At 38.2% G+C, this 21,733-nt stretch overlaps 1 protein-coding gene across 16 annotated transcripts in view; it reads left to right on the plus strand.

The window, feature by feature from the left end:
• Positions 1 to 21,733, plus strand: part of atp2b2 (ATPase plasma membrane Ca2+ transporting 2) — a 159,813-nt gene that overhangs the window by 108,472 nt on the left and 29,608 nt on the right. For 9 of the 16 annotated variants that reach the window (XM_035388172.1, XM_035388185.1, XM_035388184.1 and 6 more), the window contains 9 exons: positions 3,966 to 4,223; positions 4,532 to 4,657; positions 6,499 to 6,624; positions 7,647 to 7,679; positions 9,036 to 9,128; positions 16,956 to 16,997; positions 18,249 to 18,413; positions 19,487 to 19,701; positions 20,019 to 20,261. In XM_035388172.1, the coding sequence (XP_035244063.1) occupies positions 3,966 to 4,223; positions 4,532 to 4,657; positions 6,499 to 6,624; positions 7,647 to 7,679; positions 9,036 to 9,128; positions 16,956 to 16,997; positions 18,249 to 18,413; positions 19,487 to 19,701; positions 20,019 to 20,261 (1,301 nt within the window). The remainder of the gene's footprint in view (positions 1 to 3,965; positions 4,224 to 4,531; positions 4,658 to 6,498; positions 6,625 to 7,646; positions 7,680 to 9,035; positions 9,129 to 16,955; positions 16,998 to 18,248; positions 18,414 to 19,486; positions 19,702 to 20,018; positions 20,262 to 21,733) is intronic. The other 7 variants (XM_035388176.1, XM_035388182.1, XM_035388178.1 and 4 more) reach the window with 4 other exon arrangements.

Consider the following 21,733-nt stretch of genomic DNA (forward strand, 5'->3'; position numbering starts at 1 on the left):
GTCATGACTATAAGGAAATAATTAATTAATATCTTTTGGAATGCAGCTTATAAACTTTTTTAGTAGAATAAAACTTTAGTCTGTTCTTCTCTGGATACTTTGTGTAAACTATTGTACCCATCTAACCTAGCCTGACATATCAAATATATTACAGCTGGTTAAATAGATAATCGTTTTTAGTTAGTCTTTGGTGTGTCTGTTATCCTGCTTTATCAAATCCGCATGTTTAGTTGTCATATATTTCATTCCAAAGTTGGCATGAGGAATAAAGCTACCAACAATTTCAGAATTGATCTCGAGTGAGCAATACATGTTGCAGCAACAAGTTAGAGCTTGTTACTGCAACTGAAGTTGTAACTCTGTTTTTGTCTTCTGAAATGAATAAACCCCATCAGTGATGTGTATTGAATTCTAATAAATGGGCATCTTGCCTCTCCTGCCTTCCATGTCTCACAGAGACACAGACAAGCTGTCCTACCTGGCTTTTAAAAATAGCCCAAGGTGAGGTAAATGGTGGTGAACTACTTTCATGTTTCGCAAGTATTTCAAGACACCTAGTCCTAGTTTTCTGCCTGTGTCAAGCCGGTAAATGGGGATGCAATGTCAACCTAGTAATGGGCTTCAGAGACAGCATTACACTCATCAGGAGAAATTCCTGATGGGCGTGATGTGCCCATGAGGACTGGGGCGGCTGCTGACAGCCAGCCTCCCTCCCTGGGTTTGCAGCAAGAATGACATGGTCTGCTTTCGGTAAGGAAGATTGATGGTGCTGCGTGTCTGCTCCCAGTCATCACTGCTGGTTAGATTGAATTACGCCGTTACAGATTTTCTCCCTGTGGCTCTCCATGCAAAGATAAGCAGGCGTCTCAGGATCAATATCGTATATGGAGGGGGAACAAAAAATCACTTTCCTCATAACATGAAAAAGAGTAGCAGGCAAACAGAGAGTGCATTGCTCAAAGATTTGCTTAAAGGTCACAATCCTTTGTGGAATAAGAAAAAGAGACCTTTTTTCTGATTTGCATATAAAAAGATATCTTCAAATATATTCAGAAAATATAACAGATTATATAACAAACACAGAAACTTAAAAAAGTGAAAATAAGTAAAGCAGTAATGCCAGTGAAGTAATGTCCCCCTCATGTTTGCATTCCAATGTGGCAAAATGATGTGTAGTTAATGTATTCTTTAACTTCAGCCATGGAATATACTAGGAGATGCTAATTACACATTTTTGCAAAAATGTCACCTTCCAAGAGACAGGGAGCATTTAATAAGAACAAGACGCAGATAAAGATCTGGTGCAGTGTTAAAAATGCAAAAACTGTATATAGTGGTTATATGATGTACTTTTACTCTTCAGAACCATGGACAGCAACTAGGCCAAATATGAACTTTCTGCTTATTCTGCTTTCTGGATTGATGTATCAGTTCAATGAGCAATGATCTGGTCCTATCGATACAACATGCAAAAATCAATCTGTATTGTTATAAATCATAGCAAAATATTTATTTTAATGTCGATAATCTTACAGTGGTTTGCTCTCTAGCAACACTGCTGTAAACGTTGTTTGCGCTTCCAACTCGACCTCTTGCGCTAATGTCCGTCACTAATGTTAAACATGACGTTAGTATGTTTTTGCACTCCTAATCTCATCTCAGTTGTATGTGTCATGAAATTGTGTTAGCTGGATCATATACATCAATGGCTTCTTACTATACAGGATTGTGTTGGATCATGTCATAGCAAAATTTGTGATATTGCTAAATATCAAACTTTTGCTTTGAGAATCGAAATCATACCCTATCATGGTGAAGCCTTAGGTTTACTCCCCTAGTAACAATATAATTGTTTTTGTCCCAAATGATTTACTTTGATAAGAAGTATTTATCAGGACACACGTATTTTTAGTTGTTATATTCGGTAATTATGATTAACTGAAGTGAGGTATTTTTTGGTATGTTCCATCAAGGTGATGTTCGCAGGAAGGAATAAAAAATCACTGGCAGAGGGTCAAATGAACCGTGTCATCATAGCTTTAAATGTTCCCTTCAAAGACAGCGCTCCCAATGACAGCGCTCTTCCCTCCGTAGCCAGTGAGGTGATGAGGAGGTGCAGCTGTGCTTGCTTCTCAGTGAATTTACATTTAGCTAAAGGTGTTAGCTCACCCCACAGAGCACGGGATACCGAGGTGCTATCCTATATCAAGAGCTCGCTTCTGGAAGATTTTCATTGTTTCTCTGCTTTAGAAAGCAGCTCCAGCACTCTATTTGCAAAGTATTGGGCATTGCAGATAAATTGACTGATTTTATTACAGTCTATAATAGAAGTTAATTTCATACCAAATAGATGTGTCTGCCAGCAGGCAGCTGTTGCTTTCTGCTCTAAAATATGCTACAGGATGCAGTTTAATGAGGGATTGAAATAGGAAGGCAAAATCGGGTACGGAATGCCCTCTTCGTTTTTTGGAGCAGAACCCAAATGCTGGTTCTGCTCCAAAATGGGTTTTGATCCCTGCTGGGACAGTGCTGTGGCCTTGTGACTTTGCTCTCTATGACTGAATATCTGAATGACAGCCTCTACTGCTCCAAATCTTACAGGTGACTTCTGATGAGGAGAGAGGGATTTGATATAATGGTGCAATGGTGTCTCGGTATTCACAGTGGAGACAATGCCAAGGCTTGATGACTTGATGAAGTTCGGGTATCATCATTTTTCATTACTAACGGGCCAGTGATGTCGATGAAGGTGACTGCAGAATTAAGAAGGCTGGAGCGCCAGAGAAAATCATTAAAATGCTGTCAGAATGTTCCTATCTGGGATAAAAGTGAAGCATCTAGGTCAAGTTCAAATAGCAAAGATATGTAAATGTAAAAGATGGATATTAACATTCTCATCTACAATGGCCAAAAAAATATATATTACACCAATGCAGTTTTTGACAAATTCAACAAAAAACTACTGCTACCACCACCTGCTGTTTAAACAGCAGTAACCACAAAAACAGAGAGCACAGGATATGGTGTTTAGTGATCAACGATGACAATAAAGATGGTAAATTACAAGCTTTTAGATATTCTAGGCATCCATTCATTCCAGTGTCATTTATTTGATTGATTTCATAGGTAGTTAGCAATGGCATATTATTCTCTGTTTTTTCCCCCAGGAATTGGGTGTAATTAGCTTGAATGGTACCAAAAGAAAACTTCGTATAGCTTTAATATATTCAAAAAAAATACATTGTCTCCTGACATTTATTTCTGGGATGTGGAAAAATATTCTTGGTGAAAATGGATCTACTTTTTATGTTCGTATAGGGAAATTATGGTTATGAATTTTTGATAGTCAAATTTGTTTGAATTGGCTTGCAAAAATTAGGAATCATTTTTCCTTTGGTGGGATATTGCATGTTGAATTTGCATAATGCATACTGCTAATTTTCATCATCTGTCAACCCAAATAGTACTGTATATTTCTGTCTCAGCAAAAGCAAAAAGAATACATTTTTGTCACATCATGAAATGAGATGAAAAATTGGGGTGCACCGTTTGTTCCCTTTGGCGAGTGTTGTGGAAAATGTACTCCTTTGCCAAATGCCATCCCTGTCCACTGCAGAGTTGATGCACTTATTGTAGCTTGCATCATCCACCAGACTTTTCCCATTATGACTCAGTTATGTGTCTTTTTATGATTTACTGTCGTTAAAGTGAGATGAAATAATATGTACATATTAGTATTGACATAAACGTATATATTCAGATACAGGTGCTCTGTGTTCTCACAGCTTGTGGGAGTGAGTGTGTGTGTGCGTGTGTGAGTGTGTGTGAGTGTGTGTGTGTGTGCGCGCATGTGTGTGTGTGCATGAGTGCGTGTGCATGTGTTTGTGTGCGTGTGTGAGTGTGTCTGTGTGTGTGTGTGTGCCCTGGTATGCATTTTCATACACAGGTGCTCCGTGTCCTTACAGCTTGTGGGAGTGCTGCCGCAGGGGCCGAGGATGAGGGGGAGGCAGAGGCTGGCTGGATCGAGGGGGCTGCCATCTTGCTGTCTGTGGTCTGTGTTGTACTTGTCACTGCCTTTAATGACTGGAGCAAAGAGAAGCAGTTCCGAGGTTTACAAAGCCGCATCGAGCAGGAGCAGAAATTCCAAGTGGTGCGGGGCAGCCAGGTCATACAGCTCCCCGTATCGGACATTGTGGTCGGCGACATCGCACAAATCAAATATGGTAAGTGTTCCGTAACTGTAATGGAATGTTTACCTTTTGTCTGCCGTTCCACACCAGCTGGATGCATAACACAAGGGCCTGGCTAGATGGCTAAGGAGTCACATTAGAGGACATCTGAAGTGAGGCATCAATTATCTTGACAATTAACAAATGAGAAGATGCATATGAGGACATGATTAACTTCACTTTGGATGTTAAATAGTTGCATTCTGAACACCTCTTTATTTCTTTGGTTTTTTATTTTTGCACTATTGTGTCAGTCATGCAGTAGATTTAAGGTCTTTTTTCTTAATCTCTTCTTTTTTAAGGTGACCTACTTCCAGCAGATGGAATCTTAATACAAGGAAATGATTTGAAGATTGATGAAAGTTCCTTAACTGGGGAATCGGACCATGTGCGGAAATCGGCAGACAAAGATCCCATGCTTCTCTCTGGTCAGTGACCATTGGCCTGTGATTTACATTTTCTAGGTGACCTTGTTTTTCTTGTAGAGAAGTACAGCAGTGAGAAGCAGTGGGACGTACCAAGTTAGTCATTTATACTGTAGGTTAACAAATTTACAATTAAAAGACATTGATGAATTAGTCAGACTTCACCCCTATTTTCTGTAAACTACGCAAAAGCCTTGTATACCGAATCAATTATTCAACTCACAACAGCCTGACATTTTCTAAATGGATGAAAAGGGATCTTAATTATAATGTGAATTTCAATGAAGGGAGAAACACGTAAAATTGACGTACAGTTATGAATTTCTTTCTGCTTTAATGGCTTTTATTGAGGTCATCCCCTAGTTTCAGAAAGTCCTGAGAAAGATTGATACGATACTTACATATTTTCGACAGAGCCATATTTTTGCAAAGTTCTCTTCCTTGAAGTGTGATGAAAATTGTGCCATTAGTCTTTTATTTTGTTTTCAGCATATTTAAAACGAGAATTTGGCTTTATTTTCAGTCATACCCCAGATTATAATATGTATGGTGAACAGCTGGTTATTCAGAAAGGTTACGGATCTACCCTTTGATAATGTGTAGTGTGGGATTCAGGGTTTCTATTTTAGAAAATAATGTTTTTAATGCTGTAAATATATCCTGATCAGACATTTATGCAATTCAGTTTTGTGTCATGTCATTTCTAGAGCACATAATTGTAAGGTTTTCCTCCAAACTTTTAGAATTTTGGAAGTACTTCTGCAGCTTGAGTTGAGCTAAGCTATCTTCAACTGATACTCTGTTACAAATAATCTGAACACAAAGGAAGCAATCTGAATAGAGGAACAATTATATTTTCAAAATGGGTGTATTTGCAGCTTGATGTTATGGATCAGATGACTTGAATGGCAATATACTACAGATAAGAATATTCCCACGAGCTTTGACAGTTTTATTTACAGTTTAATTAATGACCAGTTGGATGATTGTTCTCCCAAGCAGTAAATGTAGGGATAAGACTGGATAGTCCAATTTTCTGATGTTTTCCTATGCGTTCACAAATCAATTACTTGGACTGGAATTAAAATGTTTGTTAATCAACAAAATGTTAAGAAAAACACAATGACTTATTTTCTCAGTAATATTCATGCAGGAAATCATGAGATCCCTGTGTGCATACATTTGCAGCTAATGAATAATATTTCCAAAATGTCTGCCTGCATTTGTGAGTGAATACAGATCTCTTTTCAGTGTTTCATCATATACATACAGTTCTACTGAAAAAATCAGGGTTTAATTGGTAAATGGACTGCATTAATATAGCGCTTTTATCCAAAGCGCTTTACAATTGGTGCCTCTCATTCACCCATTCACACACACACTCACACACCAACGGTGAAAGGCTGCCATGCAAGGTACCAATCAGCTTGTTGGGAGCAATTATGGGTTAGGTGTCTTGCTCAGGGACACGCCCAGGGCAGGGGATCAAACCGGCAACCCTCCGACTGCCAGACAACTGCTCTTACCTCCTGAGCTATGTCGCCCCTATAATTATATGAGCATTTGAACTTGGGAACCAATAAATAAATTAATTAATTGAATGTCCAATCACAATGCTCATCCCTTTGAAGAACTGTATGACATTTATTAAGCTACATAATGTAGTTGGCACACAAGAAGAATTAAAAACCATTGTTGAGTGAAGCCAGGTAGTTTGGATGACCATTTATGAAATGTGACTCAGTGGAGAGATTATTTTAACAATAATACTGTTCACCACACACCAGATTTGAGCTGTAGATGATCTTCTCTGACCAGTGACCTCTGTCTGCCACACATCTCAGGGACCCATGTGATGGAGGGATCGGGCCGAATGCTGGTCACTGCAGTGGGAGTCAACTCTCAGACTGGGATCATCTTCACGCTCCTGGGGGCTGGTGGAGAGGAGGAGGAGAAGAAGGAGAAGAAAGGTATGTGTGTCACTCTCCGGTCTGCATACATTTGGAATGTTGCATTGAGCTGTAGAAGTGATCTGAATTACAGTTGTTTTTTTGTTTTTTGTTTTTTTGTTTTTTTTTTGGGGGGGGGGAGGGGGGGTCTGCAGTCCAGCTACTGTACCGACGTGGGTGAAGAAGCTTTGCTTACACTACTTGCTGATGAGTTCAGTTCAGTTTATAAATGCAGATTAGCACAGACCTACAGAGTGCCTCTCTCCTGCACTAATCTAAACAAAGTGCTTGATGAAGTTTGATTGTTTACAATGTTTCTTTTTGTATTAGTGCATGGCAAAATAAGAGTCCAGGCAAGTACAAACAATAATATGCATTGCCTTCCAGGATTTTCGCTCTTCCAACCAGAAAACGACATTAGTGAATCATTACGTTTGTAAAGCTGAACTACAGACAATAATGACGGCTGTTCAACATACAAAACACATGTATTTAAGTATGGTTAGGAAGTATATTTATCATGCTCATTGATCTTAATGATGTGCTCACATTTGCCTTGCCAAGAATGTTCTAAAGCATAAACTATGTTACTCATATAGTTTTTAGAAGCGGCCTGGAGTTTTGTGATCATCTTTGATCCTAAATAATTCAGGGACAAAAACTGCATAGGTGGAAGGCAAGATACTACTAGACATTAAGCTCCTATGTTTAGTTCATATAATAATGTCCATCCAGTTCTACAGTAAATGGGAAAAATACATTTTTTTGCAGATGTGACCTCTTCAGCACTGAACATCATCTGTGTTCATCATCTCCTTTATTTAATATGAATTTCCTGGTGTAATTGGTGCTGAAATAAATAAATAAATAAATAAATACATTTTCACCCCAAATCTTAAGAACATTGTTCCTTAAACAATATACAGTACTGGTCTGTAATAATAATGTTACCCTTGCATTCCCCAAGCTAACGGTGTGAACGTCTCAGCTAGCATGTAGCTACTCCACCTTATTGTCTTATTATTCTGAAAATCACTATGCAGGTCAGGCAGTGGAGGATGGCCAGCAGCCAGCAGGTAGAGTATGAGCCTGTGTCACCTGACCTCACTTTGCCCCAGGGGTGTCTATCAGCACAGTCACCGTTCAGTCCTCCCCCCGCCTCCCCTGCCGCCCAGCCTCTCCCCGTCCCACCAACCCACCAGTTTACCCAACTAAACCCTCTCTTTAACTCCAGCCCCCCTCCCACCCCCACCCCGACCCCCCCATTCCTGATCCAGCTTCAGTCACAGTGATTCTTCACTTAAAAAGAGAAGCCTTCCAGTCATGTCTTTTTAAGTATGGGGAAAAAAGCATCTCATCCATGTTCCTGCAGAGGCTGAGCTGATCCATGGGTTGACCGAATCTGCTAAAATTCCTTAAACAAAATAATAAATGACTTCTTTTTTTATTTATTTTTTATTTTTATTATTATTTTTTTGCGCATGGCACATGAATATTATCACCAAAGCAAATATTTTGGGCAAAACGAGAACTGCTGGCTCGCTTTGTGATTTTGTGATTACTTTGAATGTGTTTGTATTAAATGATTAAACACCAGACAGTACACCTCAGTGATTTATTGCTTGTTTTCGATTGGGCCCACTGCCTTATAAATGATCAGTACAGCTGAGCCTCATATGCTGATGCATACATTTGAAGGCTCTGCCTTAACACAGATTTTCTGCAGATTAAAATGAACAGGGGATCCCTCTGTGGCCCCAGGCACCTCATCATCACTGCAAAACCAGGCTGTGGCCCAGGAAAGTGAAAATCAGATATCACTCATTTGAGATGACCTATCTGAGTTAGATGGCCGACAAGTTGCTGTTTTCATTTTCACCTGGCAGAAAGTGTTGATGGGTAGTCAGGCCTTACGAGGGATTCACCCTTATATTTAAAAAACTCTAACAATAAATAAAAACAGGAAAACTAATCAAATTAGAATGAAAGCACTTAAGGTTGGCTATATTGGAGCAATATAACAAAATGAGCAAACTATGTAATTGTACAGGATGTGTTTTTATTTCTTGTTTTAATAAGCCTGTAGGACATACTTTATATTCATTGTGCCTAAATATAAACCCACCGATTGATTTTGAAGCAGTTCTGATGGTTACAGGTTTAGCATAGGAGAAGCTGGTCAATCCACTCTTACTGTGCCATTGATCATTGTGTACTTGTTATTTTTTGTTCTGTTTATCCATATTATGTGAAACGTCTTTATGTTGCATTGTGAATGTTATGCCTGTTAATAGCATTCTTCTCCCTGCCCTTTCATTTTGAACCGTTGTATGAAAACGATGCTAATCATGGTGATGAGGCTCTTGTTTTTCTTAACCATGCTATTTTTGTTCACTATTTGTTGTCCTTTTTTATCCATTATTACTCGCTAGACCACTCCCATCCCTCCGCCAACCCCATCTCAACTATAGCTACCGATGGTGCTGCAGGCGCAAATGCCCCTGGTAATGCCAGCCTAGTCAATGGTACGTTGAGAAGACTCCCTTGTCCTTACCCAATGGGTTCCTCCCTCTCCAACTATTTTGATTTTCCCTTCTTATTTGCTGACTGTGCACTTCTTTTGAATGCATGTCACCTATACTTGTGAAACAGTCCTTTTTTCTCTCTTCTCTCCTTTCTGTTTTTTTTTTTTGTTTTTTACGTTCCCCCATGATGCCAATGAGTAACTTACACAGGAATGCCACAATAAGCAGTAAAAAACACAGAACGGATCCACCCTGTAGCTCGTAAACGCAAGCACAGATATCCGTGTGCCTTCAGCTGGGATTGGAAAGGCTAGGGGCGGGCCATGTTATTTAGCAGGTCACACAACATACGCCTGTGACTCTTGACTGAGATCTAAAGGAGAAGAATCTGTGTTGCTGCCCCATTGTCTGTGATCTGTCCTAAGAATAGAACCGCACACAGGACTCTGTTCTAGATTGTTGACCTTTCCCCCTTATCAGTATTTTACCTGAATGGGGCATTTTTCCTTTTCCTCAGTCTGGTGACTGAAAGGAATTGATATACTGCAGAGCTTGAAATATATTGAAAGGATTTCTGCAGACTTCAAAACCCACCCAGCAAGCGATCACCTGTCGGACCGCCGTCGGCAACTGCAGCAGTCCGATAGTGGCAGGACCGCTCGCCAGCTGTTCTCTGGAAAGCGGATCCTTGTCTCGACTGCCTCAGTCTCGTGTGTCTGCTGACGGCACACCGTACTGACCATTTGCAGTATGCGGGCGGACCAACGGCTGTGCCGATGGCGGGCCGCTAGTTGACCGCTCCGTGCTTGCAAGCTGGGTAAAGGAGCACAGGAAGGGTGATGCAGCCTTATGATAAATGATAAATATGGCAATATACAAATGCATTTCACAAGTGCTAATATTTATGTGTTAAGAAGAATGTTCTATTCATTTGTAAAATTATAATATTAACAGAATTATTCTCTGCCTTGTACTACTAAAGCTACAAAACAGGATCCTTCTCACATGTTTAATATTCATAGGGTAAATGTGCACCAAATATTGTGGCAATTCCTTCAGCATGTGTACTATGTTAGATTTTAGTAGCATGTTGGCAAACTGCGTTTTTATTACTTTTCATGCAAACCTGCTCACATGATCTTATTCTGTAGTGTCTTCCTTTATCTTTCTTTGCCATAGTATATTAAACTCCATTAGAAATACAATAATAAGTGAAATTCTCAAAATAATTAATAAAATAAATACTCAATCTCAGAATTAAATTATTTACTAGAGGTGATAAAATGACATTTATACATAGTTAAAGAGTTTTCCTCTTTTCTGAACAGTATTGTATTCAGATGAGTCCAACAGCCTGTACTATTCAATATGTTAGTCATTTTCATTTTTAGTCCACTTCTTAGGAAGTTCTGTTCTTATTCAACCAGTGGCAATAGTAACGAGATTTATTCAAGCCAATGGGTTCTATTTTTTATGAAAGACTCAGTATTTGTCAGGATTTCACGTCTTTAGCATCTCTATGGAGGTTATACATTGTGCGATAGAACAAATCTCCACAGTCACAAAATATTTTCTTTGGGTACTTGGGTACTGAAAAGCCCAAGTTGACAAATGATCATCATCAGTTGATTAATATCTTATTTGCTAAGCTGTCGAGTGTGAGCCAGTATAATACAGTCTAATTCCTTACAATTTAAAATAACATTATTTCTTACTTGGAATGGAACAGTGGTTTCAGTTCTGTTTTCTTTTGTTGCCCAAAGACTTAAAAAAGTTTTATTTTAAAATCTGTACAAGTAAGTTAATTTTTTTTACCCTTTTCCTACTTAACCCTACATACGAAGGCCAGAATCCTTTTCACCATATCTTGATAACTTAACAAACTACTCTATTTTGTACATATATAATTTGCATATTTATTTACCAACTGCCCTTTAACATTTCACTAAGCGGCCATGCAGATTTCTAAAGTTTAAATACAGTAAATTTGATGTAAAATTTGATACACCATATCTTTAGATGCTCCTTCAATTCAGCGTTGGCTGGCACAATCTCATGTGTAGCTGACCATGTCAGTAACATACACAGTGTTGGGATCTTTGTTGGTCCCATTATGTTGGCCTCCCATCATGTTGGCCTCTCTTCATTCATCAGGAAATACATTTTTATCATGCACATTACTCAATTAAAAGTAAATACAGATTTGGATGGCTTGCTACCAGTTAGTCTTATGTATATACTCAATTCCGTGTACTGTAACTGAAAAAAAAATAAATAAATAAGGTACAGTAATAGATATTTTAGCACATGCATAATTAAAATTTTAATGAGTGATACCAATCCAGGAAAACACTACAGAGCAGACAGGTTATCTGGTACTCAGGTTTGGCTGGAGTTTTATCCACTGAAGGTGTTGTCAGAATATATCAGAAAAGTGCTTTTGTTAATCTCCAAGTGCAGTATGCTGCTTCTTAGAACCATAAAGTTATTAGCAATGCAGAAATTGTTTCCAGCAGAAATAATTAAATAATAATTGTGAACACACGTATGTATGCACACACCTGGTGCAAAAAGCAACAGTATGGCAAAGGTAGTGCTAATGAAAGCAGTTTCACAAAACGCAAAACAACAGGGCTTATCACCGATGGAAAAACACTTCTGCAGTAGTTCTAAATAATAAACATGTTCTTTTGAGGCTCGACAGTGCTGGCGTTGTCATCGTTTTTTGTTTACCTCAGTTTTCAGCACCTTTTCATACTTTTGAGTTTGAGATGAACGTGGGGTGAAAAATGAGCCAACCCATGTACTTTCATTTCAAGGCGCTCAGACGAACAGGGACTGTAAAAACTATGATGTGACTGCTTTAGTAATACTTTTTGTTGTATGTTTAAATACAATGTTCTAGACTAGCAACCAAATATCATGTCAAGCTCCAATTGCTGTTGGACGTTTACAAAAACAATTTGAATGCTTTATACTGAAGGGTGCTGTTGACTGCAAATTTTGTATGAGGAGAATTTAAGTTTGTCATTTTGCAATCCTATCTGAGTTAGAGTTTACAAAGGTTGCTTATGCTGGGAAAACCAGTATTATATGACACCTTAAACTGTATATTAATTGTTGTGAATATTTAGTTTTTTGAGGTGTATAAAACAAAGCTGCTTGCCAGTTAGTGAACATGCTTATTCTAGTTACTGGAACTTTCTTACTCTAGTGCTAAATACCCTATTAATGCTTACAATACCATGCCTGCCCTAATAACCCTGAACATACCTTACCATTCACTCATATCATAACAGATATATTAACCCTTTCCTTACTTCACTACCATTTACCTTTAACACTGAATACATGTCCAGCGTAGGTGTATAGACAGTAATATTAGTCTATATATCTTAGCATACAGGTACAGTAGAGGAGAGTTGGTATAAATGTAACAGGTTTTGAATGTTGCACATTTACTCAGAAAATATTTAGCACCTAGCACTATGAAATTTCACTTCAAACAGCTTTGATATGTCAGTTTAGTCATTACCCGTTTCATTTACATTCATAACTTCATCGAATTGCGTACAATTTAAACCAAAGTACAAGCAGTCCGATGTTTCATTCATATGACCTAGTCGGTATAATTGTAACAGAGGGGTGGAATAATTGAAACAGTAAATTAAAACTGCCTATAATACAAATATGGAGGTTATTATTATTATTATTTTATGTTCAAGGAAACACATTTCCAATGGCAATGTGAGACCACCTCAGATTATGAAAAGTAATAATAATAATAATAGCAATACTACTACTACTACTACTACTACTACTACTAATAATAATAATAATAATAATAATAATAATAATAATTAAACAACAAAAAATAATGCATTAAAAAACAGATAAATATTGTTGATATTACGATATTGATTTATCTACTACGCATGCTGTAGCGAGAACGCACTTTACAAAGAAGCTCTTTGCTAAGTTCCTCTTAACAGTCTGTCTAACCTTCGTGTTTGGGAATCCTACTTAACAAGAGACCGTTTGTTGCTTAAGAACCTTGTAAACACACTTGTTAATCCTAAAATATAATGTTATCGGGAAACCCACCCCAGATGTACTTGTCTTGCTCAAAAACCGTTAAAGAAAAAACAAAATTTCCCCCAAAATATTTTGAATTGCTCCATGTTTTAGCACTTGGTAGAGGACCAAATTGCACATGTAAAAACCTGAAATGGCTACTGTAGCTTCAGTGTACAAAAAGTTATTGACCATGATACATATATGGTGCTTTACATACTGTATATACCAACTCTCCCCTGCAGGACCCAATAAAAGCAATAAATATAAAAATAATTTTCAAATATTGTAGCAGCATGAAGTGTGCTGTCAAACTGTCTGGTCAATGTTATTCTACTTTCCATTTAAAAAATTATCCTAAAAAGTTAAATGTTATTCTTTCTGTGAATTAAATGAAGAGAATAGTTCTGACCTGGCCAGAAAGACATACACGAAATACATTAAATAAATAAATTAATTATTAATACAGGTTTACAACTACCAGGCACATATTCTCTTCCCAAATGTGAATAGTTGTTTTACATTAGTGGTGTGCAGTTTGTAAATGATTTGTTCCAAATGAACAACTTTTTTTTTACTGACTCGGGAGTAATGATTCCTTTTCTCAGTTGAGTCATTCATTTTACTCTTTTGATTGACCGAAGCAGCTCCACCTACATCACACTCAGTCTCCAACCAACATGCATTTAAAAATGATAATTTATCACATTGTGAAAAAGCATTTAAACAATGCGATGTTGCAGTAAAACCAAAAGTAAATACATTAGCTGCTGACTGCCTAAACTTGTGTTTTATGAGTCAAGAAATGGGCAGTACCCTAGGCTACTGAACGAAATGAACTATAATCACGACTCTTTCGGGGCTCGAGAATAACAACTCTTTTGAGTTCTTCTAATCGGGTACATTATCTAGTTGTGTCTGCTGTCAGAACCATTGCAATGATTTAGCACTCATGGGCCAAGCTAATCTATCACACCAAAGAATGGCTATATCCATTCCACTGAATGAATGAGACACGTCTGAATGAATAGTTCATAAACGGTAAAGCCAGCTCTGAAGGAGAATCACTTTTCTGAGTCTTCTTTCGCTGATTCCTATGCGCTCTGAGGAAGTGGAATTATTGAATCAATTGAACGTACTGAAAGATTCATCCATTTCACTGAACAAATTGTTTGCGAAGGAGTCAGGAAAAAAGAATCAAACATCCCATCACTATTTTGCATACATACCAACTTCTTGCTCTGTTCTCTGTGTGGAAAAATACTTGCTTCTGCTCCGTACTTACGCGTAGTCATGTGATCTTAGAAAACCAACACGTTAGCTTAGCAAAACACTGTACACTTCAGGAAAGAATACAATGTTGTGTATTGTAGAAGAAGTATCAGAAGTGTGCTTTGTAGCATGATGCATTTTGTATATATTTTTCAAGAGTGTAAGCTGCTTGGTTGAACTTAACTAGCTTGCTCGGAAACTGGTTGACTAAACTAGGTATTTTGGACAAACTTCAGCTATACGTTATCAGCTGGACAAAATAGCTAGCTTTGCTGCTGTTTCCTGTATTGTGGTAATAATATGTATGAGTACAGTTGCTGGCTTGTATAATATCTTTACCTAGGCTTGTGGTGTGATCTCCTATACACGTCATAATAAATTATGTATACCTTGCTATACATGTATTTTATAGATATTATTTATTAAATATCCAATTCAATTTTAATTGTATAATGTTTTTTTAAAGAAAGACTGTCACAAAGCCTGTCACAAAGGAAAAATATTTCTCTTCCCTCATAACAGTTACAGTAACAGTAATTAATGCACAGGGAAGGAACATTATTTTACACAGCATTATAGCAGTGCTGTACAGAGTATTGCCCATATTACCAGGTTCAGTGACCTGTTTAGATGATACAAATATAACTACTCCTGTAAATTTCTTCACAGCACTTCTGCAAAAACAGCTATATTTTGTAGTGGTGAAGAAAGAAGGAAATTTGACGCTATGTAAATAAAATAAGTCATGTAAATAAAACATTTCAGGGCATTTACAAAATTTTAATTTCGTTTGTTTGCGGTTTCAGTCAAGCACAAAGCAGGAAACCATGTAAATCATCAAGAGAGCACTTGATATGCTTTCCTTGTTGCTGTACCAGTGAACAGGGAATTGGTGCAATCGTGATGTCACACTTTCCAGTCCTAAAACTGGATAAGCGAACTCTCAAAGACAACAAAGACAGTACATATGAAGGTTATGTAGTCTTTCAGGCCTCTTGTACAATGAATTCTGGCGTTTAACAAGCAGCCTTTTCTATTGTTTTTAAAATTCTTTTTTAGTTTTTATTGTTTTTTCCCTGTTTAAATCCCTTTGGTGATTTAGCATGCGCATCCTGGTCCAAGTGTTGTTCTGCATGCTGTGTATCCTTCTGTGCTTGTGTTGCTCTCTTCTCATTGTGTTTAATGTGTGACTTCTTTGTCCTGATATTTTATGAAGTATCTGAATTGCTTTTCTTGTATAATTGATTAATGGAGTTCCTTCTAGTCAGTAACGTGAGTATACCCCACTTAAGCTGATTTTCACTCCAATTGGACATCTATAAATAGTAAATATATACACATAAACACTTCCCTAAAATGGACCAGTGGACCAATGGACCAAATGCCTTTTCTTACAGTATGGTGCTTATGATTATGTATGTAAAAGTCACCAAATCAAAGTTAGCTGGCACTCTTATTGTGAACCAGCCACCATTTTAATGAATGTGATGGCTGCTGTGTGCTATGCATTGGTGTAGGAAAATTCTGACCCCTCAGCCAACTTAGTATGGCTTTCAATCATTGTTGTTATTGATGCAGTTTTGACTGGTGTGTGTATTGACCCAGGTCTAACAATGGCATGCTACATTAATTCAGATTCTGTGCACTGACAACTGGTGAGAGAAAGTAATGGCGGTGAGTCTTCACTGCCAGTAAAGGTCACTAAAGCAATTTGTCACCAGTGAGTTCTCGTTCATTGACTTCTTTCATTATTTAGTCAACAGTAGGTCAAAGACAATTGCGGAGACACAATGTATGTAGCATATCTTTGGAACTATACTATGGTCCACTGCACATACTGTTTCATAATTATAACGATAATCCCAGCATTAAAATATTGGTTAACATGCACATTAAATGCACGCGCTTCATATACTTTCCAAATTCTGTTTTGTTCTGTGCACCTTCCAAAAATCTCTGTAGACACAGATATTTGTGTTTGTGTTGTGTTTCATGAAAAATGTTTAATGTGGTGTGGACAGTCGTCAACATTTTAGAGAACAAAAATCCCAAGTCTAACAAAATGTTATATTCATAATGTTTTATAAATCACATTAAAATGCAAGTGATGTAGTAATCTAATCTAATTATCTAATCTGACAGTGGATAGTCCACAGACACATCACCCACACTAGTCATGTGACTTGTCATATGACATTGCATACATGTTGGCAAGTCTGAAAACATGCCTGCAGTTCATGAGACACATCACACAAACCACTGCAGCCATGTACTTCGCCTAAAGAGGACGCCTACACGTAACTCTCATTTATGATGCAGCATTTGTGTTATGTATGTTACTGTCATGGATGATGTGAAATAAATATTCATTTTTCTGTCTTCCTTTTTTATTTGATTTCACTGTAATGTCCTGTGTGATGGATGTTTTATTGTCTGCTTTTTTGTTATTTTGGTTCTGTGTCTCGTATGTCTTAATCATAGGTAAAATTCAGGATGGAAATATGGAGAACAACCAGACCAAAGGTAACATGCTTTCACTTATCCTGGTTTGTGCTTCCCCAGCAGTGCAGATCCACACCTCTCCATTAGATCTAATGTCTGTGTTCACAGTGTTGTCATTTTTACCTTCCAGCTGTCTCTTTGCTCTTGAGGGTGTCCAGGATTGTGTATCTGTCTGATGTTGTTACTCCAATACTCATTGCACAGTGCAGAAGAACAAATTATACTGAGCCTTGAAGTCCATCTGGTATCATAATTTCAAAGCATCTGCCTTGTCTCTAATAGATTTGGATTGCATAAAGTTATTTTGTGATAAGTAGTAAATGCGTAGGCAACCTTTCTGGTAAATGATTGCGGCAATCTGAAAATATCATCCAGTGGGGTATTCTGTTAATTGTGCTCACTAACATTTCTGAATTTAAGAATGAATATTTCAAGGTATAACAGTTGTTTTATATATTTTATTTGTCATTAGTTTTCCCTTTACTGTGTAGTTCAGCTATTTATGTTGCTGCTGTGTGGTTTTGGGTTTTACTCTATGCATGCTCTGAGAAGATTGTATGACTTTATTTGCTGTCTTAGACTGGGAATCAGCCCAGAATGGTAAGCTGTGGAATACTGTGACATGATGATTATAAAGGTGTGCAGAGGTTTCATGTTTTAAACCATTGATCCCCATGTCAGGTTCCTTCATGCCAGTTTTTATTAACAGTTAACAATGCTTTCACAGGATGTGGGTAAAAGATGGCCCTTATGTGTTTGTGGTATCTGGGGTTTTATTGTAGCATGTGTAACATTTTAAGGAGGGGAAAATGGAAAAAGTACCTTCAGTAAATCAGTGAGTTGTGGTTACATTTCTCCAGACCCTGATGGTCAGAAACAGGAAGTGGTGGATTGAGTTCTGGGCTCTAATTCATGAAGTGTCTCCGAGCAGGAGTGCAGATCTAGGAACAGTTTTAGCTTTTAAGCTCACAAAGTATAAGGTTAGGGTATGGCCAGCAGAAACATGATCCTAGATCAGCACTCTTACTCTGAGATGCTTTGTGAATGCGGACTCTAGACTAATGACTGGAGAGTCCTGGTTTCAAAATGCTGGTCTCACATTTCTGCTCTAGACTTGGTCTAATTTGCTTTGCAGCATATGAGTGGGGTTTGAAATATCACCATCTCTGTGGATACTGTAAGAAAAATCCAAATATATCCTACACAAAGGTGTTGTTGAAGCATCCCATAGAAACAGTTCATTCCAAAGTCTGTATGTTCTGATCATTTCAGTTAAGAAACAAGATGGTGCAGCCGCTATGGAGATGCAGCCTCTGAAGAGTGCCGAGGGAGGGGACATGGATGAGAAGGAAAAGAAAAAGACCAATGTCTCCAAGAAGGAGAAATCCGTTCTTCAAGGAAAACTGACCAAGCTAGCCGTTCAGATTGGGAAAGCAGGTGTAGTAGCGTGTCGAACAGATTTAAGCAGTTTTGTGGATTTTGGATTTTGTTGTTAACGTTGTGTGAAGTAGCATATGTTGCATTGTGTATTGGTACCTTGATGATGTTGAATTTACATTCTGTGTTTAACTATGAAGTTACAATGAAATACATTTTTGAATGACTGGGACAGAATCAGTCAATCGATCTTTATTTTGGATATCACAATTAACAACAAATTATCACATAGCATTTCGTAGTGGAAAGTTTTACAATACAACAGAGAGAAAGCCATCTGGGAAGACTGTAAAAGGATTCCCAGACCCCTGTGCAGCCCTTAACCTTGTGAATTCATGGGGTACACACATTAAGAATGGCACATCAAGATGCTCAACACAAAACAGGGTGCCTGGGCAGCAGTGCAGTGGACAGCACTTGATATTCTTTGATGCTTAGAGCTCTTTGTTTTGTAACCCATGTACATTAAGAGACTTATAAAATATACCAAAATTAAAGAAATTGTAACAATGGGATCTGCCAGTCAGTGATCACCTATATATTTCTTGTTGGCAATTAAATCTCTGGCTATGCTTGTGTAGCTATGTGATGAATTCTACAAATCAGTGGTTTGGGCATTTTATAAGTTTATATATCGTCAGTGAAATATTGTTTTGGTTGTTTGTAAACCTTATGCACTGTTTTGCAGCCCCCAAATAGGCTGACAACTACTTTGGAAATCAGTATATTAGAATACACAGTGAAGGTCCTTAGAGAAAGAAACAGTGATTTTTGACATCACCTCTCGAGTGGAGCTTGAGTGAAACAGGAAGCATTAGCTTGTCTTCAAGGCAAACAACATCAATTACAGTACATTTATCTTCTTCCAAAGTCAACAGATTGCATAGAGGCACTAACCTGTTTTGTCTGAAGCCTTCAGCAGATGATCATTTCATTCAGGTTTTGCTGGAGAGGTAATGTTAAATTGAATTATATATTTTTTGTGTGGTTTAGCTGCACAACAGCCCATTCTTTCAGGCTATGGCATTTTCTGCCGATTAGAGACTCACCACTTTGTCCCTGCTGCCTGGTAGGTTTGGTGATGTCAGCTATCACGGTCATCATCCTGGTGCTGTACTTCGCCATTGACAACTTTGTGCTCCAGAAGAGGCAGTGGATGCCAGAGTGCACTCCTGTCTACATCCAGTATTTTGTCAAGTTCTTCATCATCGGCGTGACCGTCCTGGTCGTGGCTGTTCCTGAGGGGCTTCCTCTGGCTGTCACCATCTCTCTGGCCTATTCCGTCAAGGTGAAGTACCACAGCCGCATACTCCACCTCTTCCATGCACAGCCAATGACACGTATCCCTCATTAAGAGTTTTCCCATCGGTCTTCATCTTTAAAATTTATGAGGAAAGGATCATTGCTTCTTTTCTGTTAATGGTTTACCAGTACTAGAACATTCCATTGCTCCTGGCAGGCCGTTGAGCATCTGCCCTACCTAGAGATGAAGCAGAGGTGGTCAAATGATTATACACTTAAAGAAACCCATTATGATTGCTACTTTTTACGTATGTGTGGCATTGAATGAAAATGGCTAAATGTTTTTTTTTATACTATAAACAGAAAATGATGAAGGACAACAACCTGGTGCGCCATCTGGATGCCTGTGAAACCATGGGCAATGCCACGGCAATCTGCTCGGACAAGACCGGCACACTGACCACCAACAGGATGACAGTGGTGCAGGCCTACCTGGGAGATGTGCATTACAAAGCGGTCCCTGATCCTGGCGCCCTGGCCCCCAAGACCCTGGACGTCCTTGTCAATGCTATAGCTATCAACAGCGCCTACACCACCAAGATACTGGTAAGGTTCCAAGCAGAAGAATGTGAATTGTCTTTCATATACCTCTGCATATTCCAATATCTATAATGGGGTTTGTAGCACACTCAGTGCTCTATTGTCTGGCTAGCGCATGGCGTTTTGCGGGCTGTTGTACTTATGAAATGGTATATTTTTGTCATGGGTTCTGATCCACCTGAGCTATTTGGTTATTTTGTAACTCGCCCTGTGCCAAAGTGGGAAGGGAGCCACTGATGGGGGTGTGTCAGACAATATCGCATAGCTCAGTGCAATTTTGATGCAGCTCATCAGAATTTTCAGGTCAGTCTAGTCTGCCATTTGCACTCTTTGCCACCCACCTGCTCAGACCATGTCTATGGTGTAAGTCGCAGGCCATCGTACAGATTGAATATTTTGGGGCTTTCCCATACAAGGGAAAGCATGATCACAGCCTATTCAAAAGCCATTTAACGGTTTTGTATGGATCATATGCTGTCCAGTTTGACTTATAGATATATATATAAACTTATAGATATTAATCCCAGAAGCAGGAAAAATGCATGATTTGCATTTATTGTTCATTGTCTTTTTTCTTTGTACTTTAATCATTTTAATCCTGTATTTATTTCTATTTTTAATTGTCTATGGCTGTTCTTATACTGCATTGTGGTCCCTGGGGTATTGTATTTCATTCTTTTTCTTACACCCGTCTGTAATGGGAAGAATGAAAATAAATGCAGCTTGAACAACCTTTTCATTTTAATTGACTGTAGTTAAATTGTGGTACAATATCGTCAATATTTACAGGATAAACCGCTGTTTGTTCAAAAGAGAATACTGTGCATTTATGTTTAACCAGCAACTAATTAGGAAGGTTATGGTTTTTCTTTTTGTTTATTGTCAAAAACGGTACATATGTGGGATTGGATGAGTTGTGATTTTGTCATGTTGTAGGATTTGTCTGTGTAGTCATTTTATTATTTTTTAAAAGTTCTGATGGAAGAAAATTTGAACAAATTCAAATGAATTTCTCTTATTTATGAGATTCATCCAACACTCAATTTCTGTGACAGCCCGACTCTGCACCTCCCGCAAAAGAACGTCTTGTGAGAAACATCTGAATAATATATCCTTACCCTTGTCTTCCATTGCAAGACACAGGCTATGGAAATTGGCAGTATGCCCTGCGCAATGTGTACAGCTCTTAAAGGGAATGAAAAGAGGTAATTTGATTGGCTATTAATGAATCCAGCTGCACCACACTCACTGATTCAGTATAATCTAGCTCGCTTTCCTGGTGCACTCTGCCCTCAGAGCTGTATGCTCCTTGCCTCTGGTCACAAAATATTAACATTCACTAGCCACACTCATTTATTCTGGAAAATAGAGCCCCTGGTGTCTGTTTGTAAGCAGGCAGAATCAGAATCCATATATAGTCCGGTAGTGAAATCCAGTAGGGAATTTTCTGGAGCTTTTGTAACTGTCCTTATGATTGC

The sequence above is a fragment of the Anguilla anguilla genome, chromosome 13 (genome assembly GCF_013347855.1).
Source record: "Anguilla anguilla isolate fAngAng1 chromosome 13, fAngAng1.pri, whole genome shotgun sequence".
NCBI classification, from domain to species: Eukaryota; Metazoa; Chordata; class Actinopteri; order Anguilliformes; family Anguillidae; genus Anguilla; species Anguilla anguilla.